Source organism: Crinia signifera, chromosome 2 (genome assembly GCF_055691185.1).
Source record: "Crinia signifera chromosome 2, ASM5569118v1, whole genome shotgun sequence".
Taxonomy (NCBI): domain Eukaryota; kingdom Metazoa; phylum Chordata; class Amphibia; order Anura; family Myobatrachidae; genus Crinia; species Crinia signifera.
In genome coordinates this window covers 195,043,906-195,069,487 of record NC_139218.1, presented here as the reverse complement: position 1 = coordinate 195,069,487, position 25,582 = coordinate 195,043,906, and the positions used below count along the sequence as shown (strand labels likewise).

At 44.8% G+C, this 25,582-nt stretch overlaps 1 protein-coding gene across 3 annotated transcripts in view; it reads right to left on the bottom strand.

Moving 5' to 3' along the window:
* Positions 1-18,383, bottom strand: part of AGO4 (argonaute RISC component 4) — a 51,386-nt gene extending 33,003 nt beyond the window's left edge. For 2 of the 3 annotated variants that reach the window (XM_083173501.1, XM_083173502.1), the window contains exon 1: positions 18,244-18,383. In XM_083173501.1, coding sequence (XP_083029627.1) covers positions 18,244-18,328 — 85 coding nt within the window. In that variant the 5' untranslated portion in view covers positions 18,329-18,383. Of the gene's footprint in view, positions 1-7,773; positions 8,117-18,243 lie in introns of those variants that run through there. The other variant, XM_083173503.1, reaches the window with a different exon arrangement.
* Between the last annotated feature and the right edge of the window lie 7,199 nt (positions 18,384-25,582).

Here is a 25,582-nt window from a genome sequence, read left to right as displayed (position 1 = left end):
AACACCTTACAGGACTGCTGCCAACATCTGGGTGCCAGATATGACAGAGGTCCTGAGTCAATGGCAGGTATTCAATGCGGCCGGCGAGGGGGTTAAACAGCGAGGATTGTAGAAAACCAGCGATCCTCGCGGTTTAACCCCCACGCCGGTCGCTCACCCTATTCAACTTTCTTTGGAAATCCTCGCCGTCCTGAGAATTCCCCAAAACAGCGAGACCCACGGCTAATGCAGAAAACTCGCTGTATTTAGCAGCGAGTCTCGCTGCTTCTGCAGCCGCATATGCCAATTCCCCCTTGCTCAAAAAATGGAGCGAGGGGGAAATTGGCGTATGAGGGGGCTGCGTTGAATACTGACAGGGTGAGTGGTGGCAGCGACCAGGAAGCTCTGCTCGCTGTCGCCGCTCTCCCACAGCATTGACTACCTGCCAATGCCCTGATGGGTCAGAGCTGCTTAGGTGGCACAAGGAGAACCTACACAATGAAAGGCAGGTGGTTTTAATATCATTGCTGACCAGTGTATGTGGCTAGAGAGGTTTCATAATTTTTGGTAGTGGCAATATGCAAATAAAGACCACCACACACACAGGCCATTAAAGCCTCATCCAATATTGTTTAGTGACGTCACCGGATCCCCCACAGTGAATGCAGTTGCTGACCATCTTGTCAGATAGAACTGCATGCACAGACAATAGGGGGTATAGTCGTTTACAATGCATCGTTCATCATTAACTATATTGAGCATACACACAAGTTTTTAAAATATATCACTCAAAATGGCCCTTCTGAGAGATTTTTTTTTTTAAACTTGTCTGTGTATGGGGATTTACTTTCAAGAGATCTTTTACATCACATACCAATTGTGAGGTTGAGATTCTATTGTGCCAAGCACCACCTGCTGGGCATCTAAATGAATGGGCTTTTTACGGAGCTATTCAATTAGGTACACATTAGCCACATCAGACATTTTTCTTGCAGCCTCTGGAGGTGCGAGAAAAACACAATAGGCTGTATTCAATTTCACCCAACTGATGGTTTTTTTTCATGCTGAACGCACTCATTAAGGTCGGGTTTAGCTGCACACGCTGAAATGCCAGCATCGGCAGCCAGACCCGCCTGAAAACATTGTCCCAATGTGTGAAAATTCGGGAATTTGGGAGTCCGAATTGATAAGTTTGGACTGGTTTAGCCACTTTAGGCAGGTTAAATGCTTAAGAATTTCTGAATGGAGCAAAAATAGCTCTGGTAGACACCCATATGTATAGATGCCTAAGCAGGGTGCAGATGGCATAATCACAAACAAATCACCCCGAGGAGTTTACTGAAAATCTCTTGCTGTTATAACACTTTAATGAACCAAATAGTTGCTCTAGCACCTGCTCGGCTAGTATATGCAGTGAGAAGATGGAGATTATTGGGCTGCATCTGTGTTAGTCTATCAGCTTCTGAGCACACTTACGAATGTTAGCAGTCAGACTCTGTCATTTGTTATCCAATTTGACAGACTACTTGTGTATCAAAAATAGAAACCGATTTAGCCACTTGGGCCAAGCAACATAATAGATCTGTGTGTGAATCCAGTTTTAACTGAAGGATCAAAGATCCCTTTAGCCAGTAGTTTGCTTCATAAGATAAATATTACATTTGCTCGTTCTCGTCAAAATAAAGGTTGTGCAACATACGGACGGGGCGGCGGAGCCTCCATGCTGAGCGATGTAGTATATTCCAGCTTGCTTAGCACACAGTGATGCACCAGTGGATGGGTGCTGAGCGATCTGTCATGGTCAGTGTTCCCTGGTGAGAGAACACTGATGACTTGATTTACACTGCAGGCTTGAATGAGCTAGCCTGGCGATAGCGACATACAGGACCGCTATGGGGCATACGCACTAAGCGATTTCAGCTTAATTTCTAAGCAATCTAGCCAAATCACTTTAAAAACCAGCTCAAATCTCCCTGTGTGCATGCCCCATTAGTACCTATGTTCTCCTACCTTCAACCTGTCTTCACAGCTTACTCTCTCCATTGCCAGCAAGTTTGTAACATATTATGCTTTCACTTTCTGTTAGGGAGTAATTTGGACCATCCAGTGGCCTATAGTAGTCACTGGCAGTACTTCACCTCAGAGGTCACGGCCCCTATCCACTACTGCGACTTCTCTGAGGGTAGAAGTTGCAGCCGATCCTCTTTGAGACGCCCAGGACAGGATCGCAGGTCCGTTTGCATACGATATATTGTATGCGATCCCATCCCCCACTCGCTGATCAGATGGATCATTGGTGCAGCAGTGACAATCTCCGGCTCTGATCCGAAGCGCACAGGACCACAGATCGGATTGGAGGTAAAACACATGCTATTTGTGCCCCATTCATCGGATTCCTCTGAATAAGATGAAAAGAGACCAAATCACACCAATGGATGGGGGCCTTTAGCCATATATCTTTATTTTTACAAAAAAAAAACACAAAGCAACTCAAATCCTGGCACGGTGTAAAAGGGTCTTCCCAGGTTGTGGGTCCTGCATACAGGATATCAATCGCCAGGGCAATAGCGACACGCAGGGCCACGCATTACTATGTCTATGCCCCTACATGGAGCGATCAAATGTAGGAACATTTCCTAAGCTATCTAGTGAGATCGCTACATGTGTAGGCCCCATAGGTTTAACAGCTGGAGTGCCAAAAGTTCTGCATCCCTGGCATAATGTATGGGCGCCTATAGTCCAGTCCAGCTTGTGACACTGCTTAAAACAGTTTCAATAATCCTGACAGCACCAGTGTTTTCAGTGTGAAAGGGGTGTCAGAGTGGCTTATTGGCTATATAATACCTTTAGCCATCTACACAAAAGTTATGTGAAATTCTATCCATTGCATTTATAACCTATTGCTGTCAATTGATGTAAAAAGATGCGTTAAACCCAGGTCGCATACAATGGGCGATCTGGGTTCAGTGAGACAGGTTTTACCTGGGTCAGAACTGACCTGACACCCTAACTGAGAGACCCTTCGAACTGATATCTACTAACTATGCACCATCCGGTGCTATGTTTAAACACTTTACAAAATAAATACCTTACAAAAAAAAATAGTGTACTCAATCTTGAAATGTAAAAAGGGAATCAAGTAAGCATATAGAAAAAGAAAGGGGTTTGTGGAGCGCTCAGGATAATAATTGATTAATCGGTACTTGTTTCCTATCTGGGCGCCCGCTAAGTTAATTGCGCACCATGCTATTCTCCGTATCAAAATCGGATCGCATCGCATCGGATACCACAAATGCACATACACGATATGGAACGATGCGATTTCGATCCCGCTGTTATGGTTGGCCCATAGGATGGGCCATCTGTAACACTACTGTATTTATTAACCCTTCAAAGCCCTCCCCTTGTCACATCTGCACAGAAACACAGTATTGACGTCAACCCCAAGCGTGGCGAGCCCCGCGAGGGGCGGCGGTACGCGTCCTCCGACTTTTTCATACCCCCACTATCCACGTCGGCGTGGAGTTGAGAATAGAATAGTGTGGCGAGCGCAGCGAGCCCGAAGCGTGGCGAGCGCAACGAGCCCCGCGAGGGGACGCGGATACTTCACAGGTATCCGTGTCCCCTCGCGGGCTTCACAGGTATCCGCGTCCGCTCGCCATGCTTCGCGCTCGCCACACTATTCTATTCTCAACTCCACGCCGACGTGGATAGTGGGGGTATGAAAAAGTCGGAGGACGCGTACCGCTGCGCTCGCCACGCTTCGGGTTGACGTCAATACTGGGGTGGCGTTAACAATGGAGGCGCATTTTAAAGCATCAGGGGGGGTTTCCTATATAAATCGTGGGTTTGCGGGGTTATTACATTGAAATCAATGTAAAATCGGGTCTCAGGGACCATTTAACATTGATTCCAAAGTAAAAATCAGGTTGATCGCGTCACCGCATGCGATGCGATCCGATTTTAATGAACTATTCAACAATATCCCCTTGAACCAGCTACTCCTCCTGTCCCCCCACGGACCACCCCGTACCCTCTCCGGAACCCCCAGACTGGATTACAAATTTGGTTACCACCTGCTTAATCATTGGAGCCGATCCGAGAAGTGAGGTAACTTATGCCATCTTTTTGCCAACCAGTGGATCTCCAGCAGGAACTATGGACACCCCAGTACCAGCCTAATCCAGATCACCCCCATTTGTCCCTTCCCAATTGTGGGGATCACCATTACTCTTTGGGAGGAGAGCAACCTTTGGAACAAGCGGTACTCGCTTAAGTATTCAATGTCCTTTTAAAGTGGTGTTTTTCTGTTTCCCATTAAGGGCCATATAATATTGCAATATAGTTTTTATTTACTATTTTATTAATTGTGTCATCATATATGTGTATAATTAAAATAACTTGTATTTTCATGTGATACCCATCTGACCATCTGATCATCATTTTTCAATTTTCAAACTTTTTAAGCACTTTATTCATTGATCCATCAATTATTATCCTGAGCGCTCCACAAACCCCTTTTTCTTTATCCTGTTTTAAGGGGACTGAAGACCCGCCACAGTGTGAGCAGTCTACACAACAGCCTACCCTACAAGCGCCTTCATCACCCAGAGTGATCCTTGTTTTCCTAAATCAAGTAAGCATAGCCTCAGTGGGCTGCAGCAAAAGCCACCACTGGATAATCATGTTTCCTAAACACCTAACAAGAAAAATAAAAGCATTCCTGTAGGTGCACTAAGGATCATTATTTAATCATAAAAATATAACTTTTAATCATATATATTATTACAGAGAATCGTGAATTGGTCAAATATTAATATAAATAGTGAAGAAATTAAAAAGTAATTATTTAAATTAGGGCCAGAGATCTCTGTGTCCAAATGTAAGGGTTATATTGCCCCTATACATGTACGTGTATTGATATTTAGTAGTTTCTCTTCTCTGGGAAAGCAAAAACTCCAGAGTATCTTGAAATGTAGATAAAGCAACAATATATATATATATATATATATCTATATATATATATATATATATATATATATATATGTGTGTATGTATGTATGTATGTATGTATGTATGTATGTATGTATGTATGTGATATCAGTCCCACTTGGAAGTACTAGATAACATTGTAACAATTAGTTGCTATTTGTCTTAAATGTATACCAATAGGATGTCTAGGACAGGTTTTTTTTTAGCGTGTTTCCTAATCATGCCTAAAATATCAAAATCGCAACTAAGTACCAAGAAAGCAAACCTTATACGGCCTACACACATGCCGATATTAAGGCATTTTCTAAGCGACTTTGCATAAGCTGTGTACACATGCCTAGATTTTTCCCTGTTTTCGGTTTGATTTTGCTTATTGAAGCAAAATCGAATCCACATCGAATGGTTTGTAGGACACTTTCGATCTGCATTCGATTCGATGCGCGCTCCTGTTTTCTCAAAATCGAATAGAAAAATCTACTGTGCAGCCAAGGAAATCTCGAATTCGATCCAGTAAATCTAATGAGTACATTGTGCCTAATGGTGTTTACACACTTATACAATCTGCATGAGATCCAGATGAGATTTTGACTATATAGTCAAAATCTCATCTGGATCTCATGCAGAAAGTCTTGGCTGCATAGACTATATAGTGCAGATCTGCACTATATGTATGCAGATAGTCTAAAATCTAAATTGTATTCATAGTCAAAATCTCATCTGGATCTCATGCAGATTGTACAAATGTGTACACAGCATTAGCGTGTATACAGGGCTTTAAGGCCCCCTTACACTTGTTCAACAAATTGAACCTGATTGACTCGAGATTTATCCTATGTGCAGGAGGTTCAATCTCTTCCAATCTCTTGGTTATACCCAATGGCAAGGGATTGTGTCCTACACATTATGCACCTAGGGGTACACACCAGAACGATTAGGGCTCAATTCCATCAATCTGGATCCAATTCCGACCGATTGGATGCAGATTGTATGTAGATTGGGCATGTTTAGATCCAATTCCGATCCCAATCCGATGCGCGTCCCCGCTGTCGATCCTACCTGCTGCAGGTAGGATCTGTAAAAGATCCATTCAACTGGATACAGACTCAGATTGGATGCAGATCGTTAGCAGATTGTTAGCAGATCGTGTGCTCCAACAGATCGTACGACCATCACACAATCTGCTAACAATCTACTAACAATCAGGATCGTTCTGGTGTGTACCAGGCCTACGATTTTGTCACAGGCACATCAGATTTTGTCAGATAAATTGACTCAAATTGGAACAAATCTCACAAAATCTCACAAGTGTAAGGGGCCCTTTAGTTTGGCAAAGTCACTTAGAAAATGCCCCCACATTAGTGTGTGTGTGTGGGGGCTATAGGGACAGCAATGCGTGTCCCCAAGCGTCACTGTCCGAGATTGATGAGCAGCGCCCATCAATATCGGCAGGGTTCTCTCACCGGAGAACACTGGCGCTGTCCGCTCGCTCAGCACACAGAGCTGACAGCTCGCTCTGTGTGTGGGCTGTCAGCTCCGTGTACTGAGCGACAGAGGAGCAGATCGGCCCGACCTAGCACAGCTAGGTTGTCCTACACACATCAGCATGTGTGTAGGGCCCATAACAGTTTAATACATTTGCTTACAAGCCATATTAAGAAGTCCAGAAACAGTGACACTGAAAACACGATGATGCATGCAGGGCAGCACAGATGGTGTAATGGTTAGCATTACTGCCTCACAGCACAGAGGTCATGAATTAGATTCCCACAATGCCCCGAACTGTGAGGTTTGTATATTCTCCCCGTGCTTGCGTGGGTTCCCTCCGGGTACTCAGATTTTCTTCCAAAAACTATACTGGAAGGTTAATTGTCTCCCAACAAAATGAACCCTAGAATGTCTGTATGTACAAGTGGTAGGAAATATAGATTGTAAGCTCCACTGGGGCAGTGAATGTTCAAACATTCTCCGTAAAGCGCTGCGGAATATGTGCGTGCTATATATAAATAACAGGTAATATATAAATGCATACACCAGCTTGAGGAAGAGGATTCGCCAGCAGAAGGAAGCAATACATAAACAAATAGAAAGCGCACACACACACTACTTGAGAGCAGGTATTGAGCAATCTCTGTAACAAGATTATTGCACAAAAATAACTAGGGGTGAATCCGTTGGGTTGAATTCATCTTTTGTGAACAGGAAGTGCTGAAATGGTTCTTAAATATCCAAACCAACAACCTAGATCCATAAAGAAAACGCTATTTGTGGCAACACAGCTGTCACCAAACCAAACGTTTGCTGCAGGCACCAGACCTTCCTGTAAGCTGCATGTTTGTTGTGTGAATATAAGTCACAGCATGTTATGAGGAAGGCCCTCGTGTTGTACAGTGCTAGTAAGAAGCCAGTCCCCATGTAGACATGTAGCGCTGCTGCCAGGATATAACACACGGCACGTCCCCGGCAGGCAGCCCTTTAAATGTGGCCATAGTAAGAGCAGCATGCGGCGGGAGAGGAGCCATTTCCTACTACATGCAGCCACTGGTCCCAACATGTCCCCGAGTTACCCCAATGCATCACAGCGATGGCATAACAATACCCCTACTACTGCCCCAACCCCCACACATACCATCACACTCACCCCCACAACCCCTATGCTTGCATATAGTGTATATGCGCGTGCCCGCCTTAAGGTGAGCACCAGCCGCCGCCTCCCCCCCTCTTTATTTCCTCCAGTTTAAATGAACCTGGCCCAGGTGAGGCCTAGCCACCCCAGCCCCGCCGTGCCCATAACGCAGCACTCACCGGGCCCCACCGCCTCCATCTCCGCTGCGGTCCTCTCCGGGAGTCTCTTTTTCTCCGGAATATTTGCTCCGGGTGGGGGTCCCTCCACGGACGGAATCGGGTCGGGTGGGATGGGAGGAAGCCACCGAGCGCCGGGGCCTCAGCTGCTGGGTGCGGGTGGCGCCGGGCTGGGCGCACGGAGCTGGCACTGGGCTTTCTCGCTGCCGCCCACCGGGGGTGGAATAGGGAGAATCCGCGGGCTCTGTGCTCCGGGCTGCGTCGTCGACACCGTAGACGGGAGAGCGGAGGGGTGGGGGGGGTTTCTGAGCGTGTGAGGTGGGGACGCGCTGCTACGATGCGGAAGCGCGCTGCGGGTGCACGGGGGCCGGGGGCGAGCAGGGACGTGAGAAAGGGATCAGCCGGGGGCTCGTTCTGTAATGTAAACATACCGCACACTAGAGTTGGCACAGGCAGGTGTGATACAGCAGGCTGCTACACCAGGGGATGTACAGATGTGATACTATACCCACAGTACTGAAGTTGGGCGCTTCCTGGCCACTGCGGACACAGGCAACAACACATTTTACAAATGACCAAAGTAGTTACCATTTGCTTAAAATTATGAAAGTAACGGAAACATATGCAAATGAGTTGTTTGCCAAAGAAAATAACCTTCGTGCCGGTCTACAGTATTTATCACTAAGCAGGAGATGGAGGTTTGTCATGTCACAGCAACAGAAAAAGTCTTCATACAGCCTCAAATTAAGCACCACCTATCAGAAGGTATTCAAGTCTATGGGCCGACAAATGAAAAGGTTGATGTGTTGTTGTTTTTTTGTCTTTATAAGTATTTCCTACTTCACCATTCCAAATAAACTTAATAGACAAAAAAGATAACCAGCACTGGCTTGTTTCTCGAATGATTCAGAGATGACGGTTTCTGAATATTAAATGGATTTAATAAAAATTATAAACATATTAAAAGTACATATACATGTAAAATATGTGGAATGGACACAATAAGATGATTTGGAAAGTGGGTAATGGCCCTTGAAGACACTTTCAGACTCTTATATCCAGGATAATATACTGGAGGAGAAAATCTCTATTATGAACAGTAAATTACCAGGTGACCGGTTCCAGATGGAACCGGTCACCTGGGTGCTTCATGGAAAGATAAATTCTGGTAGCTTGTCCGGTATACCTAAAGGGAGGTAGTGATGATCGCTGCAGGTCCAATCTTTATGTTGGAAAAGATGACCATGAGGAGAAAAATAGTCCCATATCCAGTGATCAATTGATCAAGTTTGTAATCCTCAGGAGTCTTGAGGGTGTCAGAGTATTAAAGTTCTTAAGCCCCCCCCCATACAGGGTCAGTTTTTGCAGTCCGTTTTGTACTTTTAAAGTACACATCGTATCGGATCGCATGCATTGTGCATGCACTGCGATCCGATACTTTTTGTACTAGGTACACATCATATGTGCACCACATACTTTTTGTACCGTACTATTTGATGCGCAGGAGCGCGCATCGCATAGTACAGAACTTGAGCTGGCAAAAACGGAGCGTCTATGGGCTCCTTTAGGGCTCAACGCGTTTCTCTGGGAAAGGTCTCCCAGCTTCCTTAGGAGCAAGTTAATATATGTCTGGCTGTGTCCATATTTATACCCCTAGACCTTAATTGGGGACAATTAGCAGCTGTGTGATTGCTAATCAAAGTAAAGAAACCTTCATAAAATACAATAATATTAAGTATGTTTACAGATAGTCAGTATGTCACAGTGGTCGTTCGATATATACATAGGTACTTGTTTCCTAGCACGGCGTCACCGATTTTAATTGTATGCAATCGGGTTGCAAAAATTGGGTCAATCGCATCGCATGCAACCAAATTGCAGGGGATTACTATTGACCCGACCGACCCAATTTTTTACATTGGAACCAATGTTAAATGGTCCCTGAGACCCGATTTTATATTGGCCCCAATGTTAAATGCCCCCCAGACCCCATGTTTCATTGTATGCCCCCCATTGTCAATGCCACGATCAACGTGAACCTGAAGCATGGCGAGCGCAGCGAGCCCGCGAGGGGTGGCGGTAGGCATCCTCCGGCCTTTTCATACCCCCACTATCCACGTCTGCGTGGAGTTGATTTTATATAGTGTGGCGAGCCCCGCGAGGGGACGCGCATTACTTCAGACGTATTACGCATCTGCTTGCCACGCTTTGGGCTCGCCACACTATATAAAGTCAACTCCATGCTGACGTGGATAGTGGAGGTATGAAAAGGTCGGAGGACGCGTACCGCCGCCGCTCAGCCACGCTTCTGGTTGGCATTCATCGTGGGGTGGCGTTAACAATGGGGGGCATTTGACATAGAAATTACCCATCAGGGTGGGTATACAATCAAAAATTGGGTATGGGGGGCCATTTAACATTGGTTCCTATGTAAAATCGGGTCCATCGCATTGGTCGCATTGTATGCCATTATAATGGCATACAATGGACCCGATTTTACATTTGTCGGGAAACCTCAAAAAAAAGCCCGAAAATCGGGTCCGTCGGGTATTAATTTAAGGAATTTATATTAGGAATTTAACATTACATACAATGCTTACAATGTAAAATCGGGTTGGTCGCATTGCATGCCATTATAATGGCATGCTATGGACCCGATTTTACATTTGTCGGGAAACCTCAAAAAAAAAGCCAGAAAATCGGGTCCGTCGGGTCCCATCGCATACCTTAAGTTAAGGTATGCGATGGGACCCGATGGGCGCCTTGCTAGGAAACAAGGGTACTTGTTTCCTAGCATGGCCACACCGATTTACATCGGGGTGGTCGTGTTGGAAAAATCGGGTCGATCGCATCGCATGCGATTTGGTCGCATGCGATGCGATCGACGCGACCGACCGATTTTGGACCCGATTTTTTTTTTGGAATGAAATGTAAATCGGGTCCCTGGGACCCGATTTTACATTGGATTCAATGTAAAATATTCCCAACCCCCCCAAATGTCACGGCATACACCCCACGATAGACGCCAACCCGAAGCGTGGCGAGCGCAGCGAGCCCGCGAGGGTCGGCGGTGCGCGTCCTCCGACCTTTTCATTCCCCTACTATCCACGTCGGCGTGGAGTTGAGAATAGAATAGTGTGGCGAGCGCAGCGAGCCACCGAGCCCGAAGCGTGGCGAGCCCCGCGAGGGGACGCGTATACCTGTGAAGTTATACGCGTGCGCTCGCCACGCTTCGGGCTCGGTGGCTCGCTGCGCTCGCCACACTATTCTATTCTCAACTCCACGCCGACGTGGATAGTAGGGGCATGAAAAGGTCGGAGGACGCGCACCGCCGCCCCTCGCGGGCTCGCTGCGCTCGCCACGCTTCGGGTTGGCGTCAATAGTGGGGTGGCGTTTAAAATGTGGGGGCATGACGGGGCCATATACAATGAGAAATGGCCCATATTGGCCCCTTTCCCATTGGTTACTATGTGAAGATGGACTTAATCAAGTCCATCTTATCTTGTGCCATTATAATGGCACAAGACCGACACGACCGACGCGATTTCAATGTTAAAAATATTTTAACATTGAAGCCTATGGAGAAATCGGGTCCATCGCGTCGGTCGCGTCGTGTGCCATGTTAAGGCACACGACGCGACCGACGCGATGGACCCGATGGACGCGATTTCTCCATAGGCTTCAATGTTAAAATATTTTTAACATTGAAGCCTATGGAGAATCGGGTCCATCGCGTCGGTCGCGTCGTGTGCCTTATTAAAGGCACACGACCGACGCGATGGACCCGATTTTCCATTTGCCGGTAAAATGGACCTGATTTGAAAGAAAATCGGGTCCATCGTGGGCATCGTGTGCCTTAAAGTTAAGGCACACGACCAAGAAGATTGTGGCCGTGCTAGGAAACAAGTACCGAAACAAGTACCTATACATAATTATGAACAGTATAAAGGACACAAATGAAATTGTACATATAAATAAAGTTTCATTAGTGCATAGATGGTGTTTTAATTGGTTCACAATGTCACGTGACCGGGACCCAGACCACATGACCTAGAGTAAGAGGGAGTAATTTGATCTATTATTTAGACACAGGAGAGCTCACTTGTAATTCGATTAGAACTGTGTGTTGGCGCTATGCGTCTCCTTTACACCCTAAATTCATGCAGTATTGGTGTCTAAGCAGATCACGCTTTTGAGTTAGGATCCCGGACAATCATTTCCAGGTGTATGATGCGGACGTCTAGCGTGACCTGTGATTGGCAGACACAGGTCACGTGATCGTGATATATAAACAGAATTGTGATCACATGATCGAGAACTATATCTCGATGGGACAGAAGAGGAGGAACTTGTATTTATATGTATAGCACAAATGATAATCACGGTGATATTTAGGCAAAATTGATGAACCACATATTCCAAATAAACTTGTCTGTCATGGTAAGAGTCAACATGTATGGTAAAGTGTGCACTGGTAGCAAAGCAAGTCACCTGGCCTGAAGCATGGCAAGCAAATCGCTACACTAATTTGAAGCACGTGATAAAATCTACAAATTGGCACAACAAAAATGAATGAAAAACATGTCAATCTTCATGTGTCAAGCCTATATACCATAGACCAGTGGTTCCCAAACTGTGTGCTGTGGCAACCTGAGGTGCCATGGAGGACTTGCAGTGGTGCCTTGTATGGTGGTCCATGACCAATTCAAATTATTTATGACCAATGTAATAAGCAAAATGTGGACATAAGTGAATCCTGTCCATTACCTCTTAACTGGCCCTCAAGTTGCCCATAGACTTATCCGATTTGGGACGCTTTTGCCCAATTCCGAAAGATTGGGCCATGAAATCGGCACCAAATCGGATGCGTTTGACATTCCCTCCGGTCCCATGTGCATCGGATCGGATTAGGGAGGTTGGACTGGCTGCCGGTCCGATCCTAGGTGTGTGCCAGCGGTGAAGCACCGCCGGCACATACCTATGTGCTGCGACGGGGTTGGAGTGGTGGCTGGGAACTAGTAGCGCATTTGCCTGGAGTTGGGGCAGGAAGTGGCTGGTGAATTTGAAAAACAACATTTTGAAAAGACTGGCCGGATGCTAATTGGCTGAGAAAATTCTCCCAGCCAATAACCGGCCGGCTAGTCTTTTAAAAATATATTTTTTTAAATTCACCAGCGGTTTCGGGAAAATGCCACTACTAGCTCCGACCCTGCTGCCTGGACCCATGCAAGTTTTTTTTACATGTAATAAATTGCATGCAGTGCTTTGAAGAAAATTTGGATTTTCAGGTGAACCACGATTAAAAAAAAGTTTGGAAACCCCTGCCATAGATCTTAGAAAGGCCATCATGGTTGTAACATCGCAACCACCACAGCTTGCCCAGTGTTGGAAAGAACAATGATGGTATAATACAGCACATAGGAAGTTCCATGATAATGCTCAAACAGGCTCTGTTAAGGTTACTTGTTCCTGGCATGTGCAGCAGAAGTACTTGATTGCTGCAGTCATGCTACAAGGAACTCCATGGAAAAGGCATCTCCAACAGATTGGAAACATCAATGGTCGCAGATTAGATTCTATATCTATGCTTCACTCTCCAGCAATACTGGTCTCTGACAGCTTGGGAGTCAACTTTTCACAAATATGGGTGCTCACATTACATACACCACAGGCTTAAAACTCTATTCATAGACATGCCTAGTTTCAAGCACTTAGCAGGCTTCTATGACAGGCACAAGGAAGAGGACTCTAAAGGTGCCCACACGCTAGAAAGATCTTTCATGCAGCATGTTAGATCAGAAGATATAGATCTGCTGAAGTGCCCATCTGATAGTTTAAAATTCTGAATGATTTGCAGCAAAATCATTCGATCTATCAAATATTGTCCAATCGTCAAAACTAAACATGCAGTAGTGTGTGCACCTTTACAAATTTACCAGCAAGTATTGAGGTCTTGCACACATGCCTGCTTGCGCTTCCAGTTCTATAAAAAGCAAAAGAGGATAAACATGGTTTCCTCTATAGCTGAAGACTGATAATTATGACATCACATTGGCATTAATGACAGATGGTATGAACTCTAAAGGTGCCCCACACACAGTGCTGTTTTACCTTCCACCCACATCATATTGCAAGGTTCAAAAAGCATTCCTCCCAACTGTCCCATTTTTTTGGGACATTCCTGTGTCCCGCGGCGAGAGGGACAGTTGGGAATCCCCCCCGTCACCTGTGAATTGATGCTGTGTTCCTGCAGCCAGAGGAGCATAGCCATTAGCTTGCAGAGCTGCTGGGCATGCCCCCACCGTGGCAAGAACAGGGTGTGGCATCGTTGTAGCATCTTGAGTATAGGACACACCCTAAAAATTTTAGCTGCGCGCACTGTCTCTCCTCGAGTCAATCAAAAGTTGGGAGGTATGCAGAAAGTATGTGCAGCAAATACTGGTTGGACTTGATCGCATCACATCTAGTTCAAAACGTATGCGGTTTTACATATTGTTGGGAGGTATGCAGAAAGTATGTGCAGCACATACTGGTTGGACTTGATCGCATCACATCTAGATCGCATCACATCATTTCTGCATACCTCCCAATCAAAAGTTGGGAGGTATGCAGAAAGTATGTGCAGCACATACTGGTTGGACTTGATCGCATCACATCTAGTTCAAAACGTATGCGGTTTTACATTTTGAACTTTATGTGATCTAGTCCGAAACGCACGGTGTGCATCGCAGCATCAACAATGTGACTTCCAACGAGAGCAGCGACAGAACATATTCCCATGCTAACTCACCAAATAACACCTCATGATTAAAACCCAGGCACTCCTGAAAATAAACATTATCCGCAACCAAAAGTATGTAAAGCTGTCCATACACTGGGGTGAATTCTCTGAGCAGAGAAGTCGTAATCCCATACCGCCCAACTGTCCCGCTTATCGCGGGAAAGTCCCAATATTTTGTGACATTCCCGCATCCCTCCCGCCGCCGGCAGTGTCCCCTGGTGGGGGGGGGCAGTTGGGAGTCCCCCCATGTCGTCCGTAAATAGAAGTATTGCGCATGCGCACAGCGTTTATTCTTGCAGGCAGAGCTGCTGGGCATGCCCCCACCACGGCGAAAAATGGCCTTTCAGATAGGCCACGCCCCCCAAAATTCACTAAGTTGCCCATAGGAATCAATCAGCAACCTATAGTTTTACCAACTGCACTTAATGGTACTTAAAAGTGGACTGGTTTGCTATAGGCCAGAATCCTTCTTGACTAAGGCCCCCATACACTAGGCAATTTGCCGATAAATTGCAGGAAAAGAGCCCAAATTGTAGGTGAAAGACAGCAGGTATGATGCAATCCACGGTCCCATGCGCCACGCACCGGAGCCTGTCATAAATAAATAAAATTAATAATAATAATAAATTATTTATGACAGACAGGACACCCCTGTTGGCCATTGTGTTACAGATAGCATCAGTCCATTTACTGTCAGAGACGGCACATGTGTATACATCAATTTATGCCACAAGTGGGGAGATACTAGAGGTCAGGTGACCCAGCTCCCCGGGCAGCCTAAGACCACTGTTCGCTGTGGACACTGCAGACCCACGGCTCGAACTGAGGCATCCACACATCGTGAATCACTACACGCCATTCATCACAAGTGTACAGCCACACCTGCCTGCCACCTTTGTTTAATAAAAGTGTGTTATCCCACCCTTGTACGTTATATATGTTTTTAAACTAATTTTCACAGCCTTTTAAAGGTATAATAATAAAAGTTAATTTTTATTGTATGATTTACTCTCTGTGGTGCACCCATACAAGGACACTCTTTTCTCTTCTTTCTTTATGCTCTCAAACATAGTGTCCAGAGGTAGCACACCCCTGCCTACATAGGTTGAACTGTAAACATATTATCTCAGGGGTCCTAAACATATTTAGTCTTGTGCGACTGACCAAAACCTACTGTTTCTCTCCAAATGTATCATTCACCAGACAGTAGCAATTCATTACTTTTAAGTTGTTAAGCCATGTACACACGGCAGCGATATGGGCTATTATCGCTGGAAATATGGTCGCTGGCGACCATATTGCCAGTGATGGGAGTGTGCCCCGGCGATAAATCGTCGGGTGCGTGCTCCCATTTTCAGCCCCATTATAATCGCTGGAGCTTGCTTCTGCGACCAGCTATTTCCCCCTGCGGCACCGCCGGCAGAGGTTCCTTTTCATCAGCGACCATCTCTGGTCGCTGATGAAAAGGAGACACTGAGCAATATATCTCCCCCCGTACACAACTAGGTACAGGAGAGAGACATTCATTAAAGAAAGAAAGTACGGTACTTGTGAGTTATCCGGGCGTCCGATTTTTTGATTGTATGCCTTAAGTTAAGGCATACAATCAGATGCGATGCGATGCGATATCGCATCGCATCGCATGCGACCATCGGATGCGATGACCCGATTTTTCCATAGGAATCAATGTTAAAATGATTCCTATGGAAAAAGGGGTCCTTTTCATACCCCTACTATCCAAGTGGGCATGGAGTTGGATATAAACCTGTGGCGAGCGTAGCGAGCCACCGAGCCCGAAGCGTGGCGAGCGAAGCGAGCCCCGCGAGGGGACGGTATTCCGTGTCCCCTCGCGGGGCTCGCTACGCTCGCCACGCTTCGGGCTCGGTGGCTCGCTACGCTCGCCACAGGTTTATATCCAACTCCATGCCCACTTGGATAGTAGGGGTATGAAAAGGACCCTTTTTCCCATTGAATTCCATGTTAAAATGGACTCAGTCCATTTTAACATTGATTCCTATGGAAAAATCGGGGCATCGCATCGCATCGCATCCGATGGTCGCATGCGATGCGATGCGATGTCCCGATCCGACCCGATTTCAAAATCGGACGCCCGGATAACTCACAAGTACCGAAAGTACATGCACTGAAACTGGAGGGAGGTACTGTAGGTTCAGGGAAACTTAGGGGAAAATTACTTCACAAAATGGATAGTAGGTAAGCGGGATATCCTCACGTCTGAAGTGGTAGAGCAATTTAAACATGCTTGGGCTAGGCATATAAATATCTTTACAAGGATTAACACTCTTCGACCTAAAGGATAAATAAAAGGAGCAGACCAGATAGACCAAGTGGTTCTTATCTTTTCAGGCAAATTCTTTAAGTGGGTACACATGGTTCGATGTGGAATTAGATTTTGATTTGATATGCCATTCGATTGGATCTAGCATTCAATTCCTATTATATAGTCCTGGCAAGACTTTCTCTGTTCAATTTCCACTAAACATGAACGCATTGGGATTGAATCTGCATCAAATGTGCTAAAATATTTCGATTGGATTTTGCTTCTATAAATCTCACTGTGTGTACCCTTATTTAAGTTTCACTGTTTGTATCCTCTTTAAATTTCAATTAAAATACCTATTTAAACATATGATGGAGGTTGCAGGGCACAAAGCTATCCTAAGCAGCTGTAATGGGCATAAATTCAGCATAAATTCGTAATACAATATGCAAGCATGCAGTTACAACTAATTTTCAAACATTGACTCATCAACATTAAATGGAGAAGGCCATTTGAAAAAGGAAAAAGGAACAATTAGTGGGGATGTGCTATCACCCCAAAGACACTTTTGCCAAAAAAGAGGACTAATATAAACAAGTCAAAAGAAAAAGAAATAAAAATACCACTTAAAATAAATAAAAATAATAAATATATAAAAATATATATACGATATATATATCTATATACATTTTTTTATTTTTTTTTGAGGCAATACGCACACTAAAGTTTTCCATCAGCAAAGTGCTGTAGCCACTTAAAGGTTAAGTTATGGGTTAAGTTAATCCTGGGTATATATATATATATATATTCCTTACCAGCAGCAGACATTTGTGCCCAAATAAAAAGGAGACTTTTGCTGTAGCTGTGTATCAAATTACAGTGAGTTAACGTGTTTGCCAATAGATGGCATGGCGTTTCTCCCAGTTGTGCATGTGTAGTGAACGGCTCCGTCTAAGATTCCTCCAATCAGCGCAAGGAACCAATTTATTCGTGCAGAATGCGAACATGCTTCAGAAATTTATTGCAGGATGAAGGTGGTGCAGGGAGAGCAGTGTCTTGCACGGTGCACCATATTACGTTGGGGTCAGCGTTATGAGGCGGGAAGGCATCAAGTACTTGCCAAGCTGAATAACAGTTCTTTGAGCTGATCTGGAGGAATCCATAATGCATCCGATTGCACAGAACAACTTTCCGGGAACGAAGAAAGAGGCAAAGCTATTCACTACACATGCACAACTGGGAAAAACATCACACCATCTATTGGCAAACATATTAACCCACTGCAATTAGATATACCGCTACAGAAAAAGTCTCCTTTTCATTTGTGCATGCCTTTTAAAGTGGATTTAAAAATGTAAATAAAATCCATTACAGCTATATAGATAGATAGACACACACATGTAAACCTTACCAGCAGTTAATGGATACTCAGCAACACCATTCCTGACAACATCCTGAAAATCCATTTCAGACCCAGACAAAGATTTTCTACCCATTTTCTTAAGCACTTAAAACCAATCACACCATATTTCAAAAACCATATATATAAAGTAAAACACTCTAAAAGAGCAAACCATTTTGGTCTCACTGGAACTACTTTTATAAGCTTTACACATGCTCACCTACTCCACCCACACCTGCAGACACTCACATCGTCACAGATCCTACAGACACACTTCAACTTGATTCAGGGCATTTAGAAAAAAAGCCAAGTAAACATGATGCAAACCATATTATTATATAAAAAAAAATAAAAAAAAGGCTTCTTCAATATATTACATTTCTTCTTATGTATGTAAATCAATCAACACTATTGTTGTTCAGTGTGAAATCAGCAGAACTATAACAACAGTGACACCTACTGTTTAATGAGAATATATCGCTCACTATGGGACAGAATCCAGATGTACTAAGGCTGTGTAGACACGGGGGCGATTTTGTCTAATATCACAGGGAATATGGTCGCTGAGCAACCATATTGCCCACGATGGGAGTGTGCACCGGCGATATATCGCCAGGTGCGCGCTCCCGTTTTCTCCCCCGTAGTGATCGCAGGAACATGCTCCTGCGACCAGTTGATTTCCACTGCCGGCTCCCCCGACAGTTTATTTTTCATCAGCGACCATCTCTTGTCGCTGATGCAAACGGGACACTGAGCGATATATCACTCAGTGATATATCCCCCCCGTGTGTACGGTGCTTAAGCCTTAAGGAGCATACACACGGGGCAATATGATCGCTGGCAATATATTACTAGCAATATATTGCTCAGCAATCATATTGCTCAGTTTCCCATTTTCTGCAGAGATGGTTGCTGATGAAAATGTCACACTGCCGGGAGAAGAGGCAGTGGAAGTTGCTGGTTGGAGGAGCATGCTCCTCCGAGCTCCGACCAGCGACCATTCAGGGGCTGCAAATAGGAGTGCGCACCCAGCGATTTATTGCTGGTGCACACTCCAATCACTGGCAATATGGTCACTCAGTGACCATATTTCCAGCGATATTTGCTATAATCGCCCCCCTGTTTGTACACACCATTAAAAAGTGATAAAATGCTGAGTGGTAAACCTCCAAGCAATCAGATCCTTCCTGCAATTTTTCAAACCCAGCCTGTGACATGGCAGGTAGACGCTGATTGGCTGTTGGTTTGTCACTCTCCATTTTATCAATTTTCAAGCTTAGTACATCTGGTCCAATGGGGGTCATTCAGAGTTAGACAAAGTATACACAGTATACCTCTTTCAAAAAATGGGAAAAACTCATGTCAACCTTTGGACTGTCAACCTCCCCATTTCGACCTAATGCTTATGTTGACCTTCCGACCCTGTTGACCTTACACATTTTGATCTATTTCATGTGTCAACCTAAGGCCTGTCGACGGTCAGTGGTTGACCCAATGCATGTTGACCTTAATAGCGTCGACCTAATTACCGTATCCCATCTGTTATGATAGTTACTCACTGGTGGGCAACAAAGGGCCTGGTTCCAGATGTTTAACAGCAGCTATCTGTGACTCTGAACCAGAGTCAGGGCCTTTGTTACTTAATTGCAAGCTATCAATCTGCTTATTTCTAGGAGCAGTCTGATCTATGAGTGCAGTTATATGTCCGATTGTTTGTCCTGTTTACAGATATTAGTATGTAGGTTTTATTGTGTTATTTGGGCTAAATACTACCCTATATCAAAAAATAAAGGTACTCTTTACTTATCACGGCGCCCATCGCACTAAAAAATCGGGTGCGACGCGACCGACGCGATGCCCGCGATTTCCCATAGGGAACAATGTTAAATGTCTCAATTGACCCGATTTTCCTATTCAATGCCTCAATTGACCCGATTTTTCCATAGGAAACAATGTTAAATGGCCCACAGAGGCCAAATAGGCACCCTGAAGTGTGAAATGGCCCCCACAATTGTTAACGCCACCCCACGATCAACGTGAACCCGAAGCGTGGCGAGCGCAGCGAGCCCGCGAGGGGCGGCGGTACGCCTCCTACGACCTTTTCATACCCCCACTATCCACGTCGGCGTGGAGTTGAGAATAGAATAGTGTGGCGAGCGCAGCGAGCCCCGCGATGGGACGCGGATACCTGTGAAGCCCGCGAAGGGACGCGTTTACCTGTGAAGGTATCCGCGTCCCCTCGCGGGGCACGCTCCGCTCGCCACGCTTCGGGCTCGGTGGCTCGCTGCGCTCGCCACACTATTCTATTCTCAACTCCACGCCGACGTGGATAGTGGGGGTATGAAAAGGTCGTAGGAGGCATACCGCCGCCCCTCGCGGGCTCGCTGCGCTCGCCACGCTTCGGGTTCACGTTGATCGTGGGGTGGCGTTAACAATTGTGGGGGCCATTTCACACTTGAGGGTGGCTATTTGGCCTCTGTGGACCATTTAACATTGTTTCCTATGGAAAAATCGGGTCAATTGAGGCATTGAACATGAAAATCGGGTCAATTGAGACATTTAACATAGTTCCCTATGGGAAATCGCGGGCATCGCGTCGGTCGCGTCGCACCCGATTTTTAGTGCATTCAATGCCCGCGATGCCCGCGATTTTTTTTCCTGCGATGCCCACGATTAAAATCGTGGGCGCCGTGCTAGGTAAAGAGTACCAAAATAAAATATTGGATCAATAAAAAAAATTTGTATGGACAGTGCTCCATTTAGTTTTTTTTCTCTTTTTTTTTTATTAAATACCAAGTATCAGCATCTTGGTTTCTATGGAGCTGCAATCTGGAACACTTTAAAAGTGCACTACTCAGTATATAAGAAACAACAAATATAAATTGAGCGGTAGTAGGGTAATACCACTTCAGCTGCTGTCTAAGGACCTTATCCTGCCGCACGCCCACATGGTCACCCGCTCCTCCCTGGCATGCCGCGATCCCCTGCAGGGCTGCGAATGGATGATTTGCATAAGAGAAATCATTTGATGGTCGGATTTCTCAAGCAGTCGCAGATCTGAGACACCTCTGTGGTGTCTCAGATATCCAAGCACCCTGTGCAGGAAGCAGACGGGCAGCTAATGTCAGCTGCCCGCCCCCCGCACCAGCGCCGCTAGGCCATTACCATGGGAATGCCCAGCATTTTCATGGGAACGCCCATGAAACGCTGGGCATTCCCATGGCCTGTGAACCCCACCGCCACCCCACACCCACATCTGCACTGCTAGCTGCGAGCAGTTTGCCGTGTCTGCTCGCACCAAGTGTCTGCACATGTGCAGACAATAAATATCGGTCCCCTGTGCGAACGCGTGGGGGACTGATTAAATCACAATAACCCTCTAAATGGGTCAACTCGCTCCCAGTGAAAACAACCAAGAAAAGAACCAAGGCACCTCTAGGAAAAGTATAAAAACAAGCCACATGACAAAAATTATTAAAATTAAAATAAATGATACTTTTAACCCCTTCCCGCCGCAGCCAGTTTTTGCCTTCCTGACAGAGCCCTTTTTTTCAAATCTGACATGTATCACTTAAGTGGGGATAACTTTTTTTTGCTTTTACTTATCCCAGTGATTTTGAGATTGTTTTCTCGTGACACATTGTACTTCAAGTTAGTGGTAAATTTTCGTCGATACAGTCTGTGTTTTTTTGTGAAAAATACCAAAATGTCGTAAAAAAATGGAAAATTTTGCAATTTTCTAAATGTTAAATTTTCTGCTTGTGAGACAAATAATCATACCACTCAAAATAGTTAATAACTAACATAGACCATATGTCTACTTTATGTTGCCATCATTATTTCAACCTCCTTTTATTTTTTTTGGACACTAGGAGGCTTAAAATATGAATAGCAAATTCTAAAATTTTCAAGAAAATTTCAAACACTGATTTTTTTAGGGACCAGTTCAGTTCTGATGTGACTTTGAGGGACTTGTATGTGAGACACCCCCATAAATGATGCCATTTCAAAAACTGCACCCCTCACAGTATTCAAAACAGCATTTTGGAAGTTTGTTAACCCTTTAGGTGTTTCACAGGAATTAAAACAATGTGTAGGTGAAATTTCAAAATTTCATTTTTTTTGCAGATTTGCAATTTTAATACATTTTTCTAAGGAACACAGTAGATTTTACTAGAGAAATGTGACTAAAAATTGATTCCCCCAATTCTTTTGTTTTCATAAATATCCTATATGTGGCCCTAGTGTGCACGTTGACCAAACCACAGGCTTCATAATAGAAGGAGCACCTACTTGATTTTGGAGCCTCCTTTTTATGAGATTATTTTTTAGGCACCATGTAGGTTTCTAGGCACCATAAGATGCTAAAAGTTAGGAACCCCCCACAAGTGACACCATTTTGCAAACTACACCCCTCTGGGAATTCATCTAGGGGTATAATGTACATTTCAAACCCCCAGGGGTTTCACCAATTGTGGTACAACTGGGCAGTGAAAATGAAAAATTAAATTTTTTACACAAAAATGCAGTTCTGGCTCAAAATTTTCACAAGGAATGAAGGAGACAAAGCACCCCAAAATCTGTGCCCCAATTTCTCCCGAGTACGGCAATGCCTCACATGTGACCAAAAAATACCATTTGGGTGCATGGCAGGACTCAGAAGGGAAGGAGTGATTTTTGTATTTTGCAGCTCAGATTCTGGTGGAATTTTGGTGGGTGCTATGTCGCATTAGCAAGACCCCCAAAGCACCAATACAGTGGAAGCCCACCACAAGTGACCCCATTTTGCAAACTACACCCCTCAGGGAATTCATCTAGGGGTATAGTGTACATTTCAAACCCCCAGGGGTTTCACCAATTTTTATACAACTGGGCTGTGCAAATGAAAAATTACATTTTTTTACACAAAAATGCAGTTCTGGCTCAAAATTTTTCATTTTCATAAGGTATGAAGGAAAAAAAGCACCCCAAAATCTGTGCACCAATTTCTCCCGAGTATGGCAATGCCTCACATGTGACCAAAAAATACCATTTGGGTGCATGGCAGGACTCAGAAGGGAAGGAGTGATTTTTGTATTTTGCAGCTCAGATTCTGGTGGAATTTTGGTGGGTGCTATGTCGCATTAGCAAGACCCCCGAAGCACCAATACAGTGGAAGCCCCCCACAAGTGACCCCATTTTGCAAACTACACCCCTCAGGGAATTCATCTAGGGGTATAGTGTACATTTCAAACCCCCAGGGGTTTCACCAATTTTTATACAACTGGGCTGTGCAAATGAAAAATTACATTTTTTTACACAAAAATGCAGTTCTGGCTCAAAATTTTTCATTTTCATAAGGTATGAAGGAGAAAAAGCACCCCAAAATCTGTGCACCAATTTCTCCCGAGTATGGCAATGCCTCACATGTGACCAAAAAATACCATTTGGGTGCATGGCAGGACTCAGAAGGGAAGGAGTGATTTTTGTATTTTGCAGCTCAGATTCTGGTGGAATTTTGGTGGGTGCTATGTCGCATTAGCAAGACTCCCAAAGCACCAATACAGTGGAAGCCCCCCACAAGTGACCCCATTTTGCAAACTACACCCCTCAGGGAATTCATCTAGGGGTATAGTGTACATTTCAAACCCCCCGGGGTTTCACCAATTTTGATACAACTGGGCTGTGCAAATGAAAAATTACATTTTTTTTACACAAAAATGCAGTTCTGGCTCAAAATTTTTCATTTTCACAAGGAATGAAGGAGACAAAGCACCCCAAAATCTGTGCCCCAATTTCTCCCGAGTACGGCAATGCCTCACATGTGACCAAAAAATACCATTTGGGTGCATGGCAGGACTCAGAAGGGAAGGAGTGATTTTTGTATTTTGCAGCTCAGATTCTGGTGGAATTTTGGTGGGTGCTATGTCGCATTAGCAAGACCCCCAAAGCACCAATACAGTGGAAGCCCCCCACAAGTGACCCCATTTTGCAAACTACACCCCTCTGGGAATTCATCTAGGGGTATAATGTACATTTCAAACCCCCAGGGGTTTCACCAATTGTGGTACAACTGGGCAGTGAAAATGAAAAATTAAATTTTTTACACAAAAATGCAGTTCTGGCTCAAAATTTTTCATTTTCACAAGGAATGAAGGAGACAAAGCACCCCAAAATATGTGCCCCAATTTCTCCCGAGTACGGCAATGCCTCACATGTGACCAAAAAATACCATTTGGGTGCATGGCAGGACTCAGAAGGGAAGGAGTGATTTTTGTATTTTGCAGCTCAGATTCTGGTGGAATTTTGGTGGGTGCTATGTCGCATTAGCAAGACCCCCAAAGCACCAATACAGTGGAAGCCCCCCACAAGTGACCCCATTTTGCAAACTAAACCCCTCAGGGAATTCATCTAGGGGTATAGTGTACATTTCAAACCCCCAGGGGTTTCACCAATTTTGATACAACTGGGCTGTGCAAATGAAAAATTACATTTTTTTACACAAAAATGCAGTTCTGGCTCAAAATTTTCATTTTCACAAGGAATGAAGGAGACAAAGCACCCCAAAATCTGTGCCCCAATTTCTCCCGAGTACGGCAATGCCTCACATGTGACCAAAAAATACCATTTGGGTGCATGGCAGGACTCAGAAGGGAAGGAGTGATTTTTGTATTTTGCAGCTCAGATTCTGGTGGAATTTTGGTGGGTGCTATGTCGCATTAGCAAGACCCCCAAAGCACCAATACAGTGGAAGCCCCCCACAAGTGACCCCATTTTGCAAACTACACCCCTCTGGGAATTCATCTAGGGGTATAATGTACATTTCAAACCCCCAGGGGTTTCACCAATTGTGGTACAACTGGGCAGTGAAAATGAAAAATTAATTTTTTTACACAAAAATGCAGTTCTGGCTCAAAATTTTTCATTTTCACAAGGAATGAAGGAGACAAAGCACCCCAAAATCTGTGCCCCAATTTCTCCCGAGTACGGCAATGCTTCATGTGTGACCAAAAAATGGCAGGACTCAGAAGGGAAGGAGTGATATTTGGATTTTACAGCACAGATTCTGGTGGAATGTTGGTGGGTGCTATGTCGCATTAGCAAGACCCCCAAAGCACCAATACAGTGGAACCCCCCCACAAGTGACCCCATTTTGCAAACTACACCCCTCAGGGAATTCATCTAGGGGTATAGTGTACATTTCAAACCCCCAGGGGTTTCACCAATTTTGATACAACTGGGCTGTGCAAATGAAAAATTACATTTTTTTACACAAAAATGCAGTTCTGGCTCAAAATTTTTCATTTTCATAAGGTATGAAGGAGAAAAAGCACCCCAAAGTCTGTGCCCCAATTTCTCCCGAGTACGG